The sequence below is a fragment of the Haplochromis burtoni genome, unplaced genomic scaffold, assembly GCF_018398535.1.
Source record: "Haplochromis burtoni strain Fernald_Lab_line unplaced genomic scaffold, NCSU_Asbu1 Contig_804, whole genome shotgun sequence".
Lineage (NCBI taxonomy): Eukaryota > Metazoa > Chordata > Actinopteri > Cichliformes > Cichlidae > Haplochromis > Haplochromis burtoni.
This window is the reverse complement of record NW_024583165.1, coordinates 49,349-74,121: the sequence shown is the minus strand read 5'-3', so window position 1 is coordinate 74,121 and position 24,773 is coordinate 49,349. Positions and strand designations below refer to the sequence as shown.

At 41.1% G+C, this 24,773-nt stretch overlaps 1 protein-coding gene across 1 annotated transcript; it reads right to left on the bottom strand.

Moving 5' to 3' along the window:
* Window positions 1-1,321: 1,321 nt before the first annotated feature.
* stub1 (STIP1 homology and U-Box containing protein 1) lies at window positions 1,322-7,726 on the bottom strand. The gene is made up of 8 exons (XM_005950528.3): window positions 7,573-7,726; window positions 6,619-6,834; window positions 6,273-6,471; window positions 5,196-5,361; window positions 5,014-5,089; window positions 4,822-4,878; window positions 3,987-4,103; window positions 1,322-3,125 (listed from the first exon to the last, which is right to left on the bottom strand). The coding sequence occupies exons 2-8, from the start codon at window positions 6,730-6,732 to the stop codon at window positions 3,000-3,002; spliced, it is 855 nt and encodes a 284-aa protein (XP_005950590.1). The 5' UTR covers window positions 6,733-6,834; window positions 7,573-7,726; the 3' UTR covers window positions 1,322-2,999.
* Between the last annotated feature and the right edge of the window lie 17,047 nt (window positions 7,727-24,773).

Genomic DNA, 24,773 nt, shown 5'->3' with positions numbered 1-24,773 from the left:
TGTTTGCATCAGAGCCTCTAGCATGAACGCATGAAAATTACAGCAGCTCTTGCATCAGACAAACCTTAAAGGTTTTCAGCTGGTGGACCATTCGTTGTTACACGGGCTTTAGACTGTGAAATACTTGGTTATTTGTTGATTTTTCATAACAATTTCTAACTCCTTCCTTTCCTCCCTCACCAGGTCGGGGTTGCAGTTGGGCACCCTTGGATAGGTTGCCGGTGTGTTGCAACACTGCAATTTAGTTTCGTCCAGGATGCACCCCACCTCTCCTCTTACGACGGCTGGAATAGTTTTCCCTTTGACTGGAAGAAAAAAAGATGGATAAACAGGTTTTTCAAGAACTGTGACAGAGCAGTGGATGTTAGTTACTGCCCCTCAGCCTCCTGGCAGTACACTCGCTGCGTGGCACAAACCTGCTGGAAGTACAAGTTAACAGCACATAATTAGCAGGTCTAGATAGATGTTAATGCGCATGACACTTTGTATGAGTAGACTTGAGTTAAAAATGGCACAAAAAAAAGTTTTCAGTAGCACACACAAGTTTCCAAAAGTAACTAACAAAGTACTTTAAATAAATACTTTCTTTACCCATGTGATCTGGACCAAGATAAGCAGTAGAAAATGGATAAATTATCAGCCTCAGCTTTAAAACTATGGTAAATGGCCTGTATTTATATAGCGCTTTACTAGTCCCTAAGGACCCCAAAGCGCTTTACATATCCAGTCATCCACCCATTCACACACTGGTGATGGCAGCTACATTGTAGCCACAGCCACCCTGGGGCGCACTGACAGAGGCGAGGCTGCCGGACACTGGCGCCACCGGGCCCTCTGACCACCACCAGTAGGCAACGGGTGAAGTGTCTTGCCCAAGAACACAACGACCGAGACTGTCCAAGCCGGGGCTCGAACTGGCAACCTTCCGATTACAAGGCGAACTCCCAACTCTTGAGCCACGATCGCCCCATCTATGTAGGTTTTAATGCAGATTTCACAATTGTAAAGAGACACTGAAAGCTGCTATCTGAAATTCAAAAACAGGGAAATTGCGCAATGCAGCAGGAAGAAAATCTAAACATCTTTCATTCTCATGTAAAAAAAACCCAAAAAAACCCCCCACCACTATCGAATCAAACCACAGCCTACTACAGACGCAAACGCACAGTGATGCCTTAAAGAATAAAAACCAAATATAAGATTCACCAAATCAGCATTTATTGCAGGATTAAAATCACGAGCTGTAAAGCTGAAGTTTGTGTGGTGTTGTTTAATGAATTTTTGTTTGTTTAAATAAACAGAAACACCAGAACAAACGACCTCGTAGTTCACGGTTTAATGGGGACAAACAAAAACTGAATCAGGTGTTTATGTTATCAACATATCTACATTTAATACAGTTTCTCAAGCTCTAAGAGTTCAAGAAAAAAAAAAGAAAAAGAAAAAGAACATGACAAAAAAATGAATATTTTGTCAAGAAACAAAACCTGAAATACACCAGCAAATTATGTACACCACCTGCAGCCCAATACAATCCACTAGCAGGCCTAATTCAACACAGACACATTCAGCTGAAAAAGCCTGTAAACTAACAGCACTCGACTAAAAATGCGGTTTACAGAGAGAGACTGAGGTACAGATGAGATACGGTTTTGTAACTCTTCCAGCATTTCTGTGAAACGGGTCGGGGGGCCACGATGCTGGGGAACTTTAACTTTCTCAAACTTTAAAGTTAGGTTCACACAGGCGATTGGTTTCCGCAAGCTTCTGCGGCCGATTTCTTCGAAACTGTGAGGAGAAGGTGCATAAAAATCAACAGCGAGAAGGTGGAAAAACAAAAAACCCCAGAAACACAGCTTATCTTTGTATTTTGATACAAAGGAGAACAAAATTCACTTCATGCTTGATGCGAGCGTCCACTGTCATACCAGGTAAACAGCACGAGACACAGACAGCACGGACCAGTCCTCAAAGCAGCTGATGTAATCGGTCCAATCCAAACATTTAAAGGTTTTAAATTATTATCCAGCAAAAAGAACACATTTATTGGGTTTTTTTGTAATACAGCATTTTGTTTTCTGCTTCCAGTTTAAAGGCCTTTCAGTTCAAGGCTCGTCATGAAAACCTTAACATTGTCCTGATACTTAAAAAAAGCATCTTGAATTACTGAAGGTTAAGTCCAAACCTAAGAAATATATAATGAATACATTCAGTTCATCTCAATTGTCTGTAATGGGGTGTGATTGATATGTGAATAAAACTAAACAAACTAATAAAAACGTACACTGTGGTGAGGTGGCCGTATGAGAAAGGGACTCGTTTCCCTTTCCGATTATCGATTATTTTAAAACTTGCATACAAACAACCCTCGTTCGCGACAGGTTTTTGGCATTTTAGTTACCACTTCGATAAATGTACATTAAGAAGTGGATGAATGCTAAATTACTTAATGGAAAAAGATGACTAGAAAATACTAGAGTAAACATCAAATAAGCCAATGTTTTCATCAATTCTGCCACCAAAAGTGTGGATTTTTTCTTCTTCTTCTTTTTTTAAAATAATTGATGGTTTGTGTGAAACACTGGAGTGCAATGGTGATGCTTTCCGACGACTGGCACTCAGAGAAAGAGAGAAGAAGAGGGAGGACCTGAGAGAGAGGCCCATATTTGAGTAAAGAAAGGAGTCGGGCTTGAAAAGACCAGAAACATCGTGACAGAGAGGAAGTCAGAGAGAAAGACTAGAAGGAGCAGAATGAAAGGAGGTTTTAAAGGGAGCGGCAGGTCATGGATGCCTCAGACGGTGAAGATAAGGGAGGAGAAAATGGGAGGGAGAGGAGGCAGACCAAGATACGTGGCTCCCGTTTGGTAGTCCTTAGTGTGGCTTTTCCTGCTTGTGTAAAGCACATATCCAGGCAAGGGGTGATCTGTTCTCTATAGTCTTGTGTTATCCAGGCTTTGAGTTGGGTTTGGGGGCATGAAGGAGAAATGGGAGCTCTCTCCTCAGTAGTCCTCCACCCAGCCGTTCTCCTGGATAAAGGCGTCTATCACTTCCTTCATAGCCAGGTTGGGGATCAGCTGATCCTGGGTCAGGGGACTCCTGGTGACTGGGTCAAAATGACCAACTCGCTGCACAGGGAACACGTTAAGACACAGTGTTAGCGTCAATGGATGATTTTATGAAAATAAGAAAAAAAAGAAGCACATGTGCGCTATGAAATGCTACTCTGGCAGAATGAAAACGTGCTGCTGGACATTACAGGTCCTCCTTTACCCTTATTTTAATTATAGATTAATTATAAATGTGCAGCATACGTTGAAATACAAGACAGAAGGCAAATGAGAGTTTGTACAATTCTAGGGAGCTCGAACTTCAATATTTGGCATGACCATCTTTATTTTTCAGCACAGTCTGAACACAGTCTCAGCTTTTGTCGTTTCTGTAAGTAGCCGTCAAGACGCACTGATGACAATCTGAACCAGAAAAATTTGGAAATTTGGATTAATTCACCATGTTTCATAGGTTCAACCACAGGAATTTGAACAAATGATGTGTTTATGAGACAGGCTGCTAGTGAAAAAGAGCTTAAAGATACAATTTAAATAGTGTTTTTTCCCAGGGTGGGGCGCACTGTGTGTGTGAATGGGTGGATGACTGGTTGTGTAAAGCGCTTTGGGGTCCTTAGGGACTAGTAAAGCGCTATACAAATACAGGCCATTTACCATTTAGACACAGCACTGGTTCCTCCTTTGAGTTAGGTGCTTTTTCTATGCTTTATGTTGCTTAAACAAAAAAAGAAAACAAAACAAAAAAGGCATTCATATGAATACTGAGTGAAGAAGCAGCAGGTCCCCATAGACAAAAGTTGAAAGAGCTTCAGGAAGCCTAAAGAACTATTGTTTAAGACGGCTTAAAAAATAAAAAAATTAAAAAGTCAAGAAGCGGGGCTCAAGACTTTTGCACAGCACTGTAAGCAACAATCATTTCACCTGTAGGTGCTCTTCAATGTCCTTACGATCATAGGTGATCCCACTGGGTGTGATGCAGGGCTCCCTCATCAGCTCAAAACTGATCTTCCCACAAAGATAATCAGGAATCTCTCGCTTCTGACGGGAACAAACAAAATACAAAGAAGCATCACTCTGACCTAATACTGAGAGATCCTGTTCCCCTAAAATCAGGGGTGTCAAACACAAGCCCCGAGGGCCAGAATTGTGGGTGGGTTTATGTGGCTCACGGTGTAAACTCTCATAGAGCCTAGAGTCACAGCTTAAACTGTTAATTTTTTCTTGCTATAAAATGGTAACGAATTATAGCCACAGTAATCTGTTTTCCTTTCTCACCCTTTTCAGCTTTTTTCTATACCAATTATATATTAAAGCCTGTCGACAGAAGTGCCACAAACCCGAAGCTACTGAAGTTGAAACTCTTTGAGTCAACTTTTCTCTAAGCAGAACACCTTCTGAGCCAGACGGGAGAGAAACACTCGGCAGACGCGACGGTGTCGTTTCAATTACATGACAATTGCCACAGCCGACAACTATCTATAGCGAGAGCCTTGGCACACAAGCAGTGACCGTTACCATAGGAACAGCAGCAGTCGAAAACAAAAAGTAGCTGTTTATCTGAAGTCTAAGTGGATTTTTAAAGAGATCACAAGCCTTATGTCAACATGTAGCCTGACTGCAGACAGAAACAAATGTGTGTATTTACAGTAGGTATGCGTGTACTGTTAGCATCTGTCTGTGTTAGCCAAGCTGCAGGCTAATCACGGATTTGTCAGCGTTGCACGAGTACGAAGCATTAGTTAAAAATCGTACTCACTTTTCTTTTCTCGTCCACTTGAGAGAAGAGCTCATCCATATCCATTAGATACTTGTCCTTTCCACGTCAGGGTTTCAGAACAATCAGACATATGAATGAATATTCAATTTCATTTTAAAAAACACACCAGTTTAATATTTGTTCATTAGGGTGACACCAATTACAAAAAGTAAACAAAATGCAAAAACATACATGTTTTGAGGAGATCTTGGCAGCGTCGCCTCCATTTTGATTGTCATCTTGTTTTTCTTTGTATTCTTCTAGTTCTCTGCAAAAATAAGGAGCTAATTTAAATTTATCCATCCAACACAAAATGACACCTACATGCCAAATTATCAAAATAAAAATGAGAATGTGGTGCTTCAAAGACTCACCTTTCCTTCTCAGCCAGTATAAGTTTGGTCAGATAGGCGTGTAACTCGTTCTCCTGGTTGATGCGCTTCTCCTCAATACTGTTCCAGCGTTTTTTCTTGGCAATGCGCAAAGCACTGGGGATGTCATCTCCGAAATTCAGCCTTTGTTCTTTTGCCAGGTTATAAGCTGTAAAAGAAAAACACCGCTACAGCAACGTGGCTTCACAGTTAAAATGCTGCCTCCAGTTTGCTAAAAGCTGATATTAAAAAAAAGTTCCTCCAAAGAACAAACTGAGTTTCTCTTTTGTTCATGATTAAACTGTAGCCACCTAAGATTCACTATCAGTGTTTGCATTAACAGTGACTAACCATGACCTGCACTTATCTAACATATTTTGTGTACTTTTCTTCTTAATCGATCAGCTGCAGCCCACAACAAAGCCATGGGCTGACTTGGAAGTCAGCAGCTGCACGAAGCACTGCGATAAAGCGCTCAGGGAGTCTGCAGAGAGTTCGACCTGTAGAAATATCTGCAAGCCAAACTTGCCAAAGATACAGGCTCTCCATGCAGGGAGGAACATCCCAAAACAAGTTTGCTAAACTGGTGAAAGGCTCTCCTATACTGTGAGTTATTCCACTTTTGAAAAGTGATTTATTTCTCATTAAGTTGTGGAATTACTTTGGTCCATTTTTCACGACTGAGTAAAAGGCGGGCTTCCAGTTTTTTATAAACTAAGCGAAACTAGTAGTCACAAATCATGGTTAGCGTTAGATTGGCGTTTATATTATCACTGAATTACTTTCTGTAAAGTCTCATAACCATACATTCATAAATCATTTCATAGTGTGAAGCTTCATCCAAGAGAAGCAACCATAACACTGAGTGGAGACAAAATTCCAGCTTTCTTTCCTTCTAACATATCATTACACTGACAACAGCTCATGCAAACATATGCTGTGCCTCAGAGAAGAGCTCCCAACCCTCTGAGGCCTCACTGATCTTAAAAAATTAACTTTCACATGAATGAGGAACTGCACGAGTAAATTTGTGCAATGCACCAGCAGCATTTTCACCATCATCCTGGAGTTTTTTCTGACCTTTCTGTAGGTTCCCGATGGCCTCATCGTAGTTCTCCAGCTCCAGGTGACACTGACCCAAGAAGAAGTGTGCCTTAACTGATTGACTGTCCAGCTCCAGCGCATGCTTACAATCTGCCAGGGCTTTGTCATGCTGCTGCAGCTTCACATAGCAGAGAGCTCGGTTGGTGTAGTATACTGCCACGGATGGATTACGGTTCTGTAGAGAATCAGAGGACAATAAACGTGCATTGTAACCTCATTTTTCATCCAGAGGGAATCTGCATCCACTTCGTTTCACTTAGCTTTAATAAAAGAAGAAGAAAACAAAGACATCACTGCAGCATTTGTGTCAGAAATTACTCACAATAGCTTTACTGTAACACGTAGCAGCCTCCTGGTACTTGCGGCAGAGGAACAGCCGGTTTCCCTGCTCCTTCAGCTCCTGCGCGGTGGAACTCTTCTCCGGGCTGCCGGCCATCTTCTCCACCGGCTCCGCGGGGCCCGCCTCGCCCTGCTTCCCTATCCTGTTCCCCGTCTCTTCGGCTGGCTAAACGACAGGTTTAAGAATGCCCCGTCCTTCCTGGGGTCACACACACACACAAAACAACAAGAACAGAGACACAGTTTCAGTGAACATGCACTGCAATGCACCTGCAATGCGCGTCTTGAGCGAATTAGGTGCAGTGGGTTGATGCCACCCAAAAGGCATCCGTTTAATTTGCTGACTGCGCTCACAGCTGAAAACTACAGCGAGGTGGCTGCACCGCCGGCGAGTTAACTATTCATGTGACGGACATCAGAGGCGAGTCAATGAGCAGCACAGCTGGCTATCACCAAACATCACACAGCCGCGGTCCTTAGAATTGCATTTAAGCGCAGTGTTACACTGAAAGCTGTAGACGAACAGTATTAACAAACTATATCGACATTGTTTTACTCACTAAAACTGAAATACAGCCGTTACACAAGCGCACACACACGGACAATGCTGCTAACTCTGGTCACCAGCAGACAAGAGATCGCTGCTATGCTAGCATGGCTAAGCTAGCTCAGTAAGCAATATTGTCGCTCAATGCCGGGTGGCTGGCTAGTTTGAAGACAGTAAAGCTCACTCACTCGATATAACCAGCAGCTAGTTAGTAGGTTAGTTCTGTAACAATTGTGGGACTGAAAGAGTCGCCTCGACATTTGTTAACCACAGAAAAGAAAAACCAGCTAACGCTACGTTAGCTTATTTTCCACACAGCTCACTGAGGTTTAGTTTAGCTTCTGTCCCGTACAGGGTTTGTTTCGCGGTTATACGGTTTTCAACTCTTACCTTTCAGCAGGAATCCCACATCCAAGAGAAACCAGTTTTATGTAACTCAAGATCAAATCTTTAATCGATTAATTTTCCCCCCATACGAGCTGTCATGACAGGTTGTTGTTATGCTGACGTCAAGCGCTTTGACGCGAACTCGACGGAAGCCGGGAGTATGACCATGTCTATACAGCGCATACCCTTAAGTTCACCCAGTTCACACCACATCAATATGAACTTCCGATTAAATAGACAATTAAATACGACCATCTAACTGTATAAACAGTTTCTATAAGCATAATTACGAGCTGCATACATACAATCGGTCTTCTAAGGTGTGCATTCTTCTTCTTCTTCCGCTTGCTCCCTTTAGGCTCCTAATGGAAATCTAACCATCTCTTGTGCTATTCTAGTTCCTATTGTTGGTTACTGTCTCTTTCACTTCTTAACTAGCCTACTTCAGAGGAGACACGCTTAATTTTAACAATCTACATTCATTTGAATACATTTCCTTTAAAAAAATATTATATGTGAAAATTAATCATCAAAATCTACAGTTAACAAAAAGGGACCAAACCTTTGTGCATCTCAAAATTGCATCTGTGATGATATGAAAGAGGTAATATATCCACCCATTCTGTCTCCAGCGTGCTCTTAAATGACTGCTACAGCCTTCTGAACTTCCACTGTGGGAAAAATAAAGAAAGCTAATAACTGAGAAGAGAAGAATGACTGCTTTTGCGCAGAGCAAATTAAAGATTAAAAAGTAGAAATTTCACACTGATTATCTTGGATGACTTATATTAATTCATAAAGTTCATACATAAAAATCAACGCTGTCACAGGGATGAGGTCACAAGTTCTTACAAGAAAACAAAACCATGAAACATTTTGCACTTAAATGCCAAAGAAATTGGTTTAGTTCAACTTCAAATACAAGAATAAAAGCGCTTCTCCGAGTCAACTGACACTGAGAGGAGGGCTGATGAAGACTAACCCATCCTTGATAAAATATGTATTATATTAAATCTGCAGTGTAGAGGCTTTGCAGACCTGAAAGCTGGAGGTTCAACCGGCTGCACAGTTTCTGTCTCCCTATAGAGTCAAACTGTGTGCATGCACCTCAGCAGGCAAATACATAAGACCTGTGTGTGCTTATGAAAGAAACAGAAAAGATGAAAGACTTATGGAGCTGGCACAGGAATAAGAAGTGCTCCAGGGACTGGAGGGTGGAGAAGGATGCTGTTTGTGTGGCCCAGCATGGACATCAGCAGCTTCCTCTGTGTCCAGCCTTTTCCAGATCCTTCCTCCACCTCCTCTCTACTCTCGCTCCATTACCTCGTCACTTTCTGTTTTTATTGCCGGTCCACCTTTTCTCTTTCTATCACTCCCTCGCCCTATCTTCCTACCCACTTCTTTCACATTATGTTATTCGTCTTTCTTTCTCTTTCCTCCTTCTTTCACGCTTTTACCCCCTCTGTTTTTCTGTAATTCACCACTCTGTCTTTCTTCTGTTATTCTTGTGCTGTTTCTTTACCTCTCTCTCTCTCAAAAAATCTCCTCCCCGCACCTCCACCTGTGAGTGTTTGTACTTGGAGTTGAGTTCTCCTCATCTTTATGTGTGTTCTCCCTGGGATGCACATACAGATACAGTGTACAGCCTGTTTGGTTCATATCAACTGAACATGTTGTGAATCAGTGAGCCAGCAAGAAACAGACACAGAAGAAGGAAGTCTATTATTTCCTAGTCAGCTGCTCCAGCCTCTGTAAGAGTTAGATCATTATCCTGAAGAAATCCTGCAAGCATATCATATCAATTTAACAGAGAACTGTTAAGATTATGTTTTTCCATAAACTTCAGGAAGGCACCTACACTCACTGACCCCTATTTTGCCTTCAGAACTGCCTTAATTCTTCATGGCACAGATTCAACAAGGTGCTGGAAACATTCCTGGTATATTTTAGTGCATACTGAGATGAACGCATCGCACATTTCATGCAGATTCGTCAGCTGCACATCCATGATGGCAATCTCCTGTTCCACAACATCCCAAAGGTGCTGTGTGGGTTTGAGATCTGGATCCATGTTTCCATCTGTGACCCCATCTGGATGTTGCCACAGAACCCGAGACTCATCAGACCAGGCAACATTTCTCCAATCTTCTGTTGACCTGGTGTGGTCTTCTGCTGCTGTAGATCATCTGCTTAGAGGTTTGACATGTTATACATTCAGAGATGCTCTTCTGCATTCATCTGCTGTAACAACTGGTTAAATTAGACTCAAAGCAGTCTGTCCATTCTCCTCTGACATCACCCAGAGAACTGCAGCTGATTGGATAGTCTCTCTTTTTCAGACCATTCTCTGTAAAATGTAGAAATGGTTGTGTGGCAAAATCACTTTTCCTCCCCATTCAGACGCTCAGTTTAAACTTCAGCAGGGCGTCTTGACCACGTCTACATCCCTAAATGCATTGAGATGCTGTCATGTGATTGGCTAATGAGATATCAGTGCATCAAAATATCATCTCAATCTCAGACGTACTTTCCACTCATTCTTTTCTGATTATAATTAAAATATATATAATTTAATTCCTCAATGATCCCTCAGTTTTTTCCCCCTATTATTTTTGCACTCTTTACTGCACTACTGTTCTCTGCCTACTGTACAGCTTTACATGCATCATGTGGCTGAAGAAGAGAAGCACAACCTCAAATCACCAGCAGGAGGCGCTGGATGATAAAACTTCTTCCAAACATCTTTTCTTTTTAATGGTTAAAAAAGTTTCTTTGGTACTGGAGAAAATTAAAATAAAAGTGAACGAAGTAAAATTGTACTAACATTAAAGTAATACGTGATGTGCAAAAATATTCAAAACCTTTCATCACAGTTGTGGTTTAATATGCTCAAGGAGGGGTCCGATTAGGGAAATAAATTCGGCATATATGCGAGTTGACATCCCACCCACAGAGAGGGCTATAGATGACCTTTATGGGCCTTTATCATATGCACAACATTCAAGTTTAGCAGTGGAGGAATTAGCAAGATGCGATTGAGGACAGGGTCACTTTCATCCCAGCCTGCTGGGCCTCTGTAAAGACGCCACACAGAGATCAGTGTGTGAAGATTAAGCCACATCTCCTGAGCAAACACACTGATAGATGTGTGAAGGGGGCCTCTACAACACAGGACCACCAAGCCCTGTGTGTCCCCCAGCTGTGTTTACCTATCTCCACTGGCCTGGTCCCCCGATCCTTCAGAACACCCACCTATCTAACTAATCTGTAGGTCACAAGAACACAAAAGTCTTCCCTCCTGATTTTAATTGAAATGGACACAATATCAGAAAAACTTTCACAGTTTACTGCAGGAAAAAAACTTTAATAAACTCAACGTAATAGTTTTTTTGTTTGTTTTTTTAACAAGTGAGAGTCTATTTAAAATGTTAATGAATTGCACTTACATCTTAACTGTGTGATTTAAAATAGGTGTTACATGTCAGCAATAATTTTATGTAAGAAAATCTGTTGTATGCACTGTTACAGGTTTGTGAGGAATCAGTATTACCTTCTTTCACATGTATTTTCTTATTTACTTAGATTCCTTCTTTATTTGCACCCAGTCCAGTTTTCTCAATGCACATCAGAATCCTGTCTTTTAAGAAAAGATGATAATTATACTCTTATAATATATCTTTAGTGTTTGTCTGTACAGCAGGGATGGCTCGTTACTTTACCCTGGAGCAAAATGATGAGGGACAGTAACACTTTCTAATACGGCCCATATTAGAGCCCAATATGGCACAGGCCATAATCTTCCCTTTTTACATCTCTATTTTTATATTCATTGTGTTGATGTGCATGATGGATGTTTTATTGTTCAGTTGTCTTTTTATTAATTGTCCTTACCAGCATACTTATCAAATAAGCAAAAATAAACATTGGAAAATTAGGCCTACACTGCAAATAAATCATATCTGGAACTGCATTCCCAGAAATGTAAGTGCATTTGATTTGCAAATGCTTTGGTCATTGTTGAGTTTTTGCAAGAATAAACATAAACACACCCTCTTCAGACAAATTTATTAAGGAAATTTGAAAGGGATTGGCCGTAAAAAAGTACTCGATCAGTTTTCTGTGCATTTCCCAGGTGTAAAAATCTATGTAAACAAAGTTGCATGCTAAAAAGGTGGGAGAAAGTGAATAGATTTGGTGCTTATCAATTAAAATGGTCCGCTGTGTTTAAAGTATTCATTGCTTACATTTAAACTCCCTCCATCACAGCTTTTCACCAACTCCTCCTGTCCAATATACCAACCGTCGTCAACCCCCCATCAAACCCAACGGCTGCCCACTGCACCAGCTGGCCGCGCTTCCAGTCACCTTGGCAACGAGACCAGGAAGTTGCCCGGCTCCTCTGGCACAGCTGAAAAGCTGCCACTTCCTGATTGAGTCTGGTCTTTCTTTCTCTGTGTGTAGTCGTTTTCCCATTTGGCAGTGGTCTCCACTATTTAGCGCCAAAAAGCCTGAAAAGACAAAAAGAAGAAAAAAAAAGGGGGGTGAACACACTCTCCTTAGGACTGAGCGAAACCCCAGGTTCAAAACGGGAGACACAAAAGCAGCATTTATCCACAGTGGTGGGTCTTAGGTGGATTTGCTCATTTTGAACAGACAAACGTTTTATAGACTTATGGCAGTTTCTTCAAGTGGGTCTGAATGCAACGTGTACAAAACAGTAGAGAAATAAATGCACACAAAGTAGTTCTACTTTGTTTTCTATAAGAAGATCAACACAGGAAAAGAGTAAATTATTCATGTTCACAGATATATGTCTAAAAATGTTTGCAAACACACTGCAATCTGACTGCTTATTCATGCATAAATGAACACACATCAAGCTCTCTGTTAGAATTTTCCTCTTCATGTCCATTGAATTAGCCTGCTCCTTTGGTCAAATGCATAAACTTGAAGATCCATCAGGTATTTAACGTCACTTCCTGTTTCACCCAGCTGGATCTTTCTGACCTGAGACACATTTGATCAATTTGTAAGAAGTTTATATTCCCACAATAACACAGATGATTTTTATTTTTTGCCTTTTTTCACAAATTTGGTACGAGCGGCCCTCTGTGTGCAGGACGTATCTTCATTTGACAAACAAATAAATGCAGTGGTTAAGATCAGATTCTTCCTTAGACTGGGACAAAAAAAGAGAGATCACATTACTCCACTGTTAGCAGGCTTGCACCGGCTCCCTGTGGATTACAGAATCCAAGTGCACTGTTTGTGTTTAAAGCCTTAAATGGTCTTCCACCTGCATGTGTTGGATATGCAGCGTGCATATACTCCCATATGGTCTATGGCCTTCAGCTCAGTTAATCCTGATCATCATAATTCTTGCATAGTCCCACACGTATTTTAGTGAAAAGTAATTTAGGCGTTACTGATACTGTAACAACCAAAAAATATAGATTAGTTATATGTGCCAATAACTTATAAAATAGGGTCATTGTTAAGTGTGATCTTAATAACAAAATACAAAATAAAATGAACTGCATTAGCGCTTGCCACCAAAATTATTTTTGATACCAGTGAAGCACCATATTTTTTTATGTTATTTGAATAGGATTAAATGTGGGTTGCATTGGGTTTCCTCTGGTATTTTCCTCTGGCCTTGTCAATAGTTTTGTAATCATTAAAAAAAAAAAAGACCAGCTGGCTTTGTAAACGTGCCTTTAATGCATCTTAACTCTAAACATGCTAAAGTTGCTAAATTTGCCTCCTCAGGTTAAGAGTTAAATGAGGGATATCCTACTGCTGCCCCACAGGCAAGTAAGAGAAAAGCCAGAGATACCAGAGGAGTCAAAGGTCATCCACACACCTCTGCAGCCCTGATTAAACTTTCTGACAAAGGGAGGGGGGGTGAAACAGCTCATCAACTTTACCTCCTAAAAAGATGGATCCTGTGTCTGGATCCGGGTCCTGCACAAACACAAACAGGGAACAGAATGTGCGTTATTAACGAGCATTGAATCAATCATTGCAAAGTTTAAAAAAATAACCAAAAAACTCTTTTAAACTCTTAATAAACCAAATACTAAAACTCTAAATAGCACATTTTTTTCATGTTGTCAGACTAGTTGCAACTATCTCCATATATTCAACGTTTTTCTCATCATTTTACTCAACTACGCTGAAATCAAAGACTTTGTTTTGGAAATCTGCAGTGTTAGTCCAACAATCTTTCACACCCTGGGGGGTTAACAGCTGACTAGCTGAAATACCCTCACTTAAAAAAACAACAAAAAAACACACACACACTACCGTGGATTGATGTGTGATGGCTGGGGATGGAGGCAGCTGCTCAGTGGTCTGTATAATAGGACCAAGATTTTGGAGGGAAATCAAACCTGCTGTCTCAGACTACTGTGGGGATGCACTGGGAAATTCATCCACTCTTAATTTAGCACCGCGTTAACTATCAGCATTGCTGGCATCTAATTAGGAATAACATTTTATTTTCTCTTTTCTGATTACAGGCTGTACAGGGACAGACTGACTTTGTTTTAATTATAATGAACTTTTCACAGTTGTAGGCTAATTCATTACATTATCAACTGAAAAGCAGTTGTTCTGGTAAAGCTTGTGCAGGTTACCAGTGATGACTAATCACTGTATTTTCTAACTTTGAAAACCAATGGGGATCTCCACAGGAGAGAAGGACCCAGCAGGGGTACCCAAAAAGTGACTTTCCCTCCCTGTGTGGTGGTTGTCTCTGCCTTTGTGCAGCTTCTCCCTTAACTCTTCAAATGTCCCCTCAGGTCAGGCACTCCGGGGTCACTGGTCTCCACCCTGTCCCCACCCCCACAGCCCTATCCAAAACAATCCAAAGGAGCTAAAGCAGCCATAATGAGCCAGGGGCTACGCATGTGCTGCATGTGTGTGTGTTCGGGCTTGTTTTAGTATATGAGTGGGGTCCCAAACTGGGCACTCACTGGGGTTAGAATTATGTTAAAATCAGGGTTATACATTTAGTTATGATAGTCTTATAGTAGGGGGCTGGAAAACGCATTGTATATACGTAAAGTGACAATAAAGATAGAAATGGAGATGCCTTTCAGAGGAGTCAGACACAGAAATTCAGACACAGAAATGGAAACCATTGCTTTCCATTTGTTTATTCTGGAACTATATACAAAGACAAGTACATGCACGGAGAATCATATTTGTTTATTTATACATAGCTCTTAAGCAGCTTTTAAAAAGCTCCAGTTTCATTTTTTCTTTTCTGTGGATTTGATTAAGAAATTTCACAAACTAGATTTAACCCACTGACCTCTGCAAAACTACAGTGAATGTGAGAGAATAGTTAGGAGCTAACAGCTAACGTTGTTAGCTAAGATTACTCTTCAATAACTTTTACTAGATTAAATTAAATAAAGAAAGGACAAAATTAGACTGAATATTTCTTTCTCATGTAATGAAACTGTTCCTGAAATTAAATGATATAAACAGCCATAAACAGCCAGAGCCAAGAACAAGAACTTGACTGACTAGTGTTTATTTTTAGCTAGCATGTTAGTTATTAGCTTGTTAGCAACATAATATTAGCTCACCCTGAAAGTATACACGATTGCTTTTATGCTGTTGTAGGCATTAAGATGGATAAATTAGTTTCTCCTATGGAAAACTGATATATACATGTTGAAAAAATTTGGAAAGTATATAAGTATATTTTCATGTTTTTGATTTAAATCATATGAACACACTGAAGTCACACACTAAAAATGGTAAAAGGGAGCATTACTCGCATTACTTACTGGTTTGCATTGCTGCCCATTTGAACCTCAGAAATGCAGTTTATGATCATGCCGTGTTTTTCATTGTGCATTTTCACCACTACAGAAAAGAACACCTCGTCTTTAGACTGAAGCCTATCAGCTTATTAGTGGCAAGCTACATAATGCTTACTGGGTACAAAAATGAAACTATTTAGTGTTGGTATCCTGTGAGAGACTTGCACATTAGAATAAGAGGCCTGAAAAAAAATCTGTTTCTTTAAATGGACATCTGAGACAAAGTGGTTGAGGAGCCAGACAATACAGCAACCCAAGCCAACATATCTGATTGTTAGAGACATGATGTCCAAAATGAACACCAACACACTTGGGAGGAAGCTCAGAGTTTAGAATTGTAACCACAATGAGTCACAGAGAAAAATTTTGAAGCCAAAGTATGGTTTACAGTGATTGGCTTTAGCCTCAGTGACACACCTTAAAAACACACGTTTAATGATGTATTCTTTCAGCCATTACACATTGTCCCCAGGCTTTCATTATTGTTTTTTTTTCATGCACCTGATGATTTGTTTTCCTGCCCTGAAACGTACCACAGTCGTACCAAGTCTCCCTTGCAAAATAACCAACCACCATGAGAGTTACATACGTAAATAAAGATTGAGTAAAAAAGAATTCAACAATAATTAGCCAGCTTTTAGCCGAAAGTGGATATCACAAAGAAAGGAATGTTGCTGTGATAGTGGAAAGTTTGGATGACACCATAAAATAAATACATTTCAGACACTCAGGAAATGCTGGGAGTCATTTCAGAACTACTCGAGTGTAAAATTAACTGTGCTGGTGTGGACTAATATAAACACCAGCATAGCTGAATGATGAACACACAACATGTTCCTGTGTCAGCTGTTAATCATTAGATTTGGATGGAATCAGTGTGAGAAACTCTGGATTATTCTTTAAGTGGCTGATTTGTTTTCCCCCTCTATCTTTTACATAATCCATCTTTTCTCTGTTAACCTGTGGTAACAATACTTTCCATTCTTAACCAGGTTAATACAAACTGCCTATCAGTTCTTCATTAGATGAAGAATGCATGCCCATTAGCAGACACCGAGTTTGGCCTCTATCTAAAGTTGTCTGTGTGAATAGAACAAATACTGGTCTCTTTAGTCTTCCCATAACAATCCAGCTATTTGTTGTCATGTAAAGTTGCTGAAAAGCAGCTTGTCTTGATCCTAGAAGTGTGTAGTCGGCAGATCCTAAATTGGACGGTAATCAGATCAGTGCGAGGAGTTTGACAAATGACCGATGACAAGCACTGGACCCTGGAGGATGGGCGGAGATGCTGGGGGTTAAGGCTGGGTAGGGTCAGAGGTTACCTTTTCAGAACTGCTCAATCGAAGGGCCATTAAATCCCATCTTTGTGAAATTTCTCAGCCTTGGACTGGTCGTCCCCAATCAATGCACCATCTATACCGAACGAAGGCGAGACGTGGCCTGTATGTGAAGGAATGAGCAGGCCAACATCGTAGCTTCGGCACAGATCCTGGAGTCAGCAAAGTTTGTGGCAATTACCGTGGCAACCTGGGGAGCAACTAACCTGGTTTCATAGTCATATATTGAGCCGTGGAGGCCACACCAAAATTGTCCGTGTGGATTCCAATGTAAGATATTTATAACCCGATGAGATGCTTTGCAGTCAATGATTGACTGATAAGCGCCACTGCAGCGATGCTTATCAGTAGAATGAATGAAAAAGCCTTTGTGATCGTATTTTAAGGGAAGATTTGGGGTTTTTTTGTAACTTCTCACTGTGTGTTATCTCATGTGTAAAGTATGTCGTCTCTGGGGCGTCTTGTCTCTAGCTTTGTTTTCCTACGCCTGCCGTCCAAATTTCCATCACAAACACCTCACCCCGAGTGACCCTTTGCTTTCTGTCTGTTAAGAGGCCCTGATTAACCCGCATACATGTGCAGATAGGGCCCAAATCCTTCAGTTGGGACCAAGTATGAATGTGTGTTTTAGTGCGTATATAAGTGTGCGTGTTTGTGTGTGTGGGTGCGTTCGTGGCATAAAGAGGAATAGTATGAGTGAGTGTGTGAGCTCATGCATATGCGTGCACGCATGAATGTGTCAGGCAGTTCAGGACCATACTTCACGCTTCTAATTATTCAGCAAGTTCCCGCTTCCTCTTCTCGATCCCTTCTTTGCTTTCTCACTTATCTGCCCTGCACAGTTGACTGCAGAAAGAAACCATGTCTATTGAGGAGTCACTCAGTGAGAGGACAGACTCACTTTTGTCTCCGGTCGTTCCCCTCCCCTCCATCAGCTTCCACTGTTCATCAGTGGCGGGTCAGGCAAATAACCACTTGGAGCTGTGAGATAAATATTTATTGCCTTAGCTATGCCTTGTGGAATTCATAATATCCTGCAAAGATCCCATCTTCTTGTATGAAGTGTAAACATATTGTTCATTATGTCCAATATTTGACATAAAAATAGACTTTTTAAAAAAATAAAACCAAGAAAAAACTGTGTTAAAGCTAAAAAACTGAACCCTTCTGCCACCTGTTGTATACATTCAAATACACCTGTTACCACGAGAACATCCGAGGCCTGCGCACAGCTATACCCCGAGGGGCTGGTGATATGATACCCCTGAAGTAAGAGGTGTGCGTGTATGTGAGAGAGACATGGAGGGGGGATGTCGGGGTTTACTGGAGCCGGGGAGACACCAAACTTTGTTTTTGGCGGTTCCCTCAAGGGCTTCCTCCCCTCAACAAAGGCAAGCTCATTTGCAACAGATGTATACATCGTTGAAAGGCAGGTTCATTGATGAGTTGGAGGACACTGTAGCGCAGGTGCTGAGAGAGCAAAGGGGAGGGCAGGGCCATGTGCAATGGCATTTTTAAAAAATTAGATCAAAAGGGACTCGGGGGACGAGCTGCAGGTCACCGAGGAGTCTGAATGGAGTTGATGAAAGATGGTGAGAGATAAAGGAAACTCTGGATGCTGATTTGGTGCACAGTTATGCCCCTACTGAGGCTCTTTTCAGAGATTTTAATTGTCACCTGGGGGCTGAAATGCGAAGATTCTCAAATTACTTCTAAGGCTGGACGACTGATCCGTAAATCACTTAATTTCATTCTTTTAGAATTACGGTTACTTGATGCGGTCACTTTTACTGTCACCTGCCATCCTCTGATGTTTTTCTCAGAGTGAATAATCACATTTTAATGCACAATAAAACCACAGCATGTCACAGTGCGTGCAGCGGGATTTCGATAACACTGGGGAAAAGCAGACAGCAGCGACCTCAGATCATTATAATCAGTGCTGATTGAATGTAAAGCTCAATAAACAATCTTTGGGTGCAAACTTCACAGCATCCCAGCTTTGAAACCGTGACACCTAATCAACTTTATCACTTGAAACTTAAGACATCGAGGTGATGGCAACATTTCACAGCTGAGATTTAGCACCTGTTAAATTCTTCATTATTTTTAGTGCTACAAGGTCAAATGTGATAGATGAAAATGTAATCTTGTCACATCTCTTTGCCTTTTTCTGCCGAGCACTGATGGTGGAGGGTTTTTTAGGGTAACCGTGGCGTTTTTGTGCACGGAGAGATAGCCGAGGGGGTTGTGGTACTGGCATGTGTCTATTGTCTGTGAGGGCCATTGTAAGAGGGGGTTTAAAGTTTAAAGTCTGTATGTGTCTCTGTATGCGTGCAGGCAGACTAATTATAATCTGCCCAGCCAAGGATGACCCGGGCTGACCGAACTCAATTCAGAAGTGGACGGAGTGCAGGGGAGGAGGAAGAGGAGGAGGAGGTGCTGAAGTACAGCCAAGCAGCAGAAAGAAAAAAAACCTGACCATTCAGTTCTTTTGTTTGGACGTTTTCAGCCTTTTACACGTGTTTCTGATCTGCTCAAATATCCTGAGACCTTGTGATTGTGTAAAAGTGAGCTGAGAGTGATACAGCGGGGACTTTTGATGCGTAATATCGCATAAAACTGAAGCAGAGTGAGATATTCTGGGGTGTAAAGACAATATTTGTTGCCATTTCTTTGTTGGTGACGCACATATAGTCTGTGAGTTCCATTAAAGGAACAGTTCGACTATGCTTAATTGCTTCAGAGGCAAGAGTTTGAAAAGAAGAATGACCCTCCCCTAATTATACTGGAGCCAGCAGCCAATTAGCTTAGCTTAGCCTACAGTCTAGAAACTCCTGCTGAATTAATCGTTTTTTATACTTTGATCTTTATACAGATTATGGTAGGTTTAAAAAGATTCAGAGGTACTGAGTGTTAGTTTCATGTCTTTAAAAAGAGCAGACTTTCCTTTTTTTTCTGGAATTTATGCTAGGCTAACTAAGCTAAGCTAACTAAGCTAAGCTAACTAACTACTTAACTACTAAGCTAACTACTTATAGAAACTTTAAAACATATTATTTCCTTAATATTAAATATTAATATTAATATTAAAGTAGTTTATAAAGTGTATTTCCATGACTTTCCTTAATGTAAGGACACAAAAATACATTATGTTGGAATATGGCCCATTTTCAAAATTAGGAACTTGTCCTGCGATCTACTGACAACGTTGTATCTATGTAATACCTGGTGGTGAAAAATCTGAAAATCTAAAAGTGCATATTTCCTGTGAAAGCAATCCCCACCACTCGGAGCGTGGACTCTTCTCGACTGCTAAAATTATGCATCTGCCTTGACCGCCAAAACATAGCCCCTTTGTATATTCCCCCATTGTATCCAAATAAAGGTATTCAAATGTGGATGTGGCCAAGTGGGACAACATCTGTCTTTCCCGTGGACATATGTAAAACATTACACCTATTGTGAATTTTGGAGGGATCCTGCTTCTTCCTAAGTTTTCCCTCCAAACTTATTCGGCCAATTAGAAGAAGTGTGGGGGGTAGAGAATCGGCACACTAACACCGACAGCGGGGTTGCCCTGTTTGACCCCCAGCTGGGCTCCAGCAAACACACTGCCCATCAAACACATCCTGGCCTGATGCGCTATTATAGCGCCACTGGGCCGCTGATAACAATACTCTCATCTGGACTACAAAGAGTGGGATTGGGAGATGCACTGGTAATTGCAGCTAATGAGAGTCATAAACGTAAAGTGAAAGAGGCTGAAGATGCTGTGCTCTAAAAGCTAACAACTAACGTGGGTTTCCCTCCAAAAAACAGGCAAAGCAAACCATTTGCAGACCTGATTTGGCCAATAAATGCCAAACAATCAAGACGAGCTCACCCACCCACACACTGTGATCTAATGAAGGAATGTAGTATTTGTAAAGGAGTTCGCTTTAATCTGGCTACAATCAAAAGCTGTAGCGCTGTCTCCAAAAGCTTTGTAGTCTAAAATTACCACCAAACCTCACGTACCACAGGAAACTTCCTGTTGGATTCCTCGGTGGCTACGATGTGTTTTTATTTGGCCCTTTTTCTTCCCTCCCTGCTGCTTACAATCAAAAGAGTAAAAAGAAAGAGAAGAAAAGAGTTAACAGCGGCGACGTTGTGTTAAAAACCACTTTAAAGAGGAATCTGTTTACCCCCAAGCTCAGCTATTCCCTCGTGTTCGTTTGAGCACTAAAGAATGTGAGAATCTACACAAAGGCCATCGAGGCTGGCCGCAGCAGTGACGCTCTGCCTGTTTAAATCACTCTCAGTCCAATGACACTATCGTCATGAATTTACACTAAGATAAGCAGCTGGATCTGACCTGCTTGGAAGGATAGAGGTGGAATCTTTATCAGGCTTTAAGGATAATCACTCTTTATCACCCCGACACTTTTACAGGTTAACACTTTGAAGGAGTTGGGAGGGACAAGACACTAAAAACCACTTTCAGCTATTCCCTCATTCACAATAACTCACCACAGCAGGTCCACATATTTATAGCTGGCATATGTTGTTTCCATCCCCTTGAAATGAAACCAGGCAAATCTGCAAACTGCTACACCATGGAGCCACTACACATGTCATTTCATTTAAATGAATAAAACAAATTAATGATTGGCTGGTGGTTTTGTCCCAGCAGTGCACAAAGGCTATCTAATAGCAGTGAAACCAAATGTCTGGAAACATTATGGAAAAAAAAGTTATTATTAGATAACACCCGATGGTACTGGTATCATTATGAGGCCTTTACTGCTTTAATCAGCACTCTAGACCAGTATCTGGATCCATTTAAGAACATGGAAATACAGGTGGAGGCGGAAAAATTCCCATAATGACCATCTCACACAATTTAAAGCCCACAGGTCGCAACAGTAGTAACTTTAGATGTCCAGTGTAGCACAAAAAAGAATATTTCCTCTAGAAATGTAAGAGATGAGAAGGATTAAGTAGCAAAAAATGGTAACATGTAATTCAAGTACTATAAAATTATAGCAAAGAACCCATTTAAATGCATTTATTTGTAAGTGTTTACTCATTGCTTAAAAAAATACTCATTTGAAAAAAAGGAAACAAAAGCTAAAATTCAAATTTCGGCACAATAGAGGGAGACGTCCCTTTTAGACAGCAGCAGCTTCTTCCCTCCATTTTGCTAATGAAATGTCCCCCAGGGGCCCCAGCTGTGACCTTTGACCTCAGACACTATAATTAGGTTATATTTGGAGTTGCTGAAAAAAAGGAAACATCTTAAAAGCACTTAAAAAAAATTAATTTGCAGAAAGTGCCTTAAAGAGACACAAACATGGATGACAGTGATACATCTGATTTTTTAAAAAGCATATTTAAGCTAAAATAAAAGCACGGGGTCGGGTGCGTTGGTCACAAAAGAAAGAAGGAATCAAAAGGAGTTCTTAGGTGAGAGCTTTCTGCGGAGAGGGAAAAATCATGTTTCTGAAACATTACGTGTTTCAGTATTAAATGATATCAATACTTATCTTAATATAAACGTTATGTGAGATCCCAACAGAGAACCTTAAAGCACACAGAGTACGAGAGGATTGTGACAGTGGAGCTAAGTGATCTATTACATGTTTAGGGAAGCATTAGAGAGCGTTCTCAGGGCGCCTCTGTGCGTTTCCAGCTGCGTTTGCTATCAGCCCTGCCTGACTTTGTTTATGTGGTGTAGGACCCTCTTGTATTCTGTTTCCCACTGGGCTTTACACTAACACACAAGCACGCACACACACTATGCAACCAACATGAGAGGCACAATGAGAAATTTACTGTCATACAAACAAACACACACACAATCAGGACCCTGAGAAAGTGCAATGAGAGAGCAGGTGTCAGTTTTCACATGCGGCTCTCATGAGGGCCCGGACGGTTAAAAAATCAGCACGAGTTTTTTCCGAGCTCCGAGCGACGGCTTTTCTCACAACCTCGGGCCGCAATTCGACTCTGACTCCAGAACAGGAGCCCGTCACCTGCATAGAGAGGTGGGGAAACGCCACTATAATGAGTCCTCTCACTGAGTTGTTGCAGTGGCTCAGAAAGCTGCTTTTGCTGTATGTCCTGATGCAGGGTTGATTTCAGATAACAGATGTGTTATCATTTGTTTTACAAAATGTGTTTTAACATTTTTTTAAAGGATTTTAACAAATTGTGGGAATTTTTTATTATTAGAAGCATCACAGATGTTTGTGCATTCATTGTACAGCCTGTATTCCTAATATGAATGCTTAGATACAGTGTAAGCAGCAAACCCACATGTTATGTGTTGCGGCTACACACACCAGACAACTTAACAAATCTTTAGGCACTTTATTACTAGCAGACATCATTTATTCTCATTTCTTTAGCTGAAATGATGAAAAACACCAAAGATAACACAGTTATTAACAAATGATGGACTAAAGTAGAAAAGACAGGCCTGAAAAGCTATCTGCATCAGATGAACAGTGTCTGAAAGTCATGTCACGTCCTGATGGAAACATCATTGCAGAAACGTTCGGTCAGATTTTGTGTTTGATTGGTAACAGCTTCATTTTTCAGCATGACAGTGATGGATAGAAAAACACACAGTGGAGCACTATCAGTCATGGATTGGCATCCCCAGATTCCAGAACTGTGTGGGATCATCTTGACAGAAAGCAGATCAAAAGGCAGCAAACATCCTAAGAAGAGCTTTAAATGTCCTTCAAAAAGACTGTAGAACTACAAGAAAAGAAGCAAATTGAGGCTGTAAAGAAAAGTAAAGGTGTTCATACCAAATATTGACATTCAAGCTCCATAGATTTGTTTTTTTGGGGGGGTTTTCGGCTTCCTACCCACACCTTAATCAAAGAAATTCTCCACACCTGCTCACACTGCATAAAGATGGGAGGTGTGGGCAGTCATGGAAGAGGAGTCACAGAACATGTACACAAGTGTCGCAAGCATGAAGACCACAGAGCACCAGGATGGAGAAGATAGACAGATACCAAAGAGACTGGCCCTGGACTTGTCCGTGGGACTGGTGTCAAATATGGCGGAGGAGTTCCTCAGCGAGACACAACCAGTGAAAAGAGTGATTTCTGTGATGGTTGGTGCTAGAGCATCTATTTCAATACTGTGCTTATAATATATGACTAGCTTGGGACTAGCTCGGGACAAGCTCGCTTTATTATAAATTGATTCTTGTACTCTTTGGCTACCATGACCCCACTTTTTTTTAGCTGCTCTTCACCTCTTCCTTCTCCTTTTCCCTCATTACAATGTAACCTTGACGTTTCCATCCACCATCCATTTGGACATTTGGCGTCTCAAGGTTTTTCTCAGCGTGTGTCCCAGACTATAAGTTATGTTAAAACCATTTCCCATGACTAACCTAACAAATTTTCCAGGCAAAACACAGCACACAGCACAATCCTGTGGAGAGAGGGGCATATTTGTACTGCCTCCCTTAGCGTAGGCTTATTATCAGAGCATCCTGACAAGGTCTTAGATCTCATTACCAGCAGGCGCTGTGCAGGAAAACAAACAGCAATGATTTCAGATCAACCAGATTAGAACCAAGGTGCCATGGGAAGCTGCAGAATAGTCTGGGAACAAGGACGCTTTAACTTTTCGACTCATATCAAGTCTTTTTCAGAGACTACTGCCGCTACGCCAAACTTTAACAACGTTATTGTGATCACTCTCTTTTACCACCAACGTCCAAAGCTCAGGGTTCTTGTGGTGCTCCAATATGATCAAAGTCATCAAAACGAGTTGAAAGTGGTGATAAAGCTGTATAAATTTGAAAGATGTCGATTAAGCTGTGTGTCTTTCTGCTTTTATACAGGCTTTATCCATACTTTACACTCACTTTCCTCCTATTGTAAATCTGTAGGCCCCTTTTTTCACACTACAATCCCAATATGACATCATCTACGTGGTTCTTGCTCACTTCTTCTTTTTTAAACCCCTGTCATTATGTCCGTAGCAGCGAGAAGAGACAGTGAGAGAAAGTTACAGA

What these genes read in the sequence shown, in the direction of transcription:
- stub1 (XM_005950528.3), bottom strand. Translation starts at nt 6,732, where the DNA reads ATGGCCGGCAGCCCGGAGAAGAGTTCCACCGCGCAGGAGCTGAAGGAG. An exon ending in CATCGGGAACCTACAGAAAG is followed by an intron (nt 5,362 to 6,272) that starts GTCAGAAAAAAC and finishes TTTCTTTTACAG; the next exon opens with CTTATAACCTGGCAAAAGAA. An exon ending in ACATTGAAGAGCACCTACAG is followed by an intron (nt 3,126 to 3,986) that starts GTGAAATGATTG and finishes TTCCCTGTGCAG; the next exon opens with CGAGTTGGTCATTTTGACCC.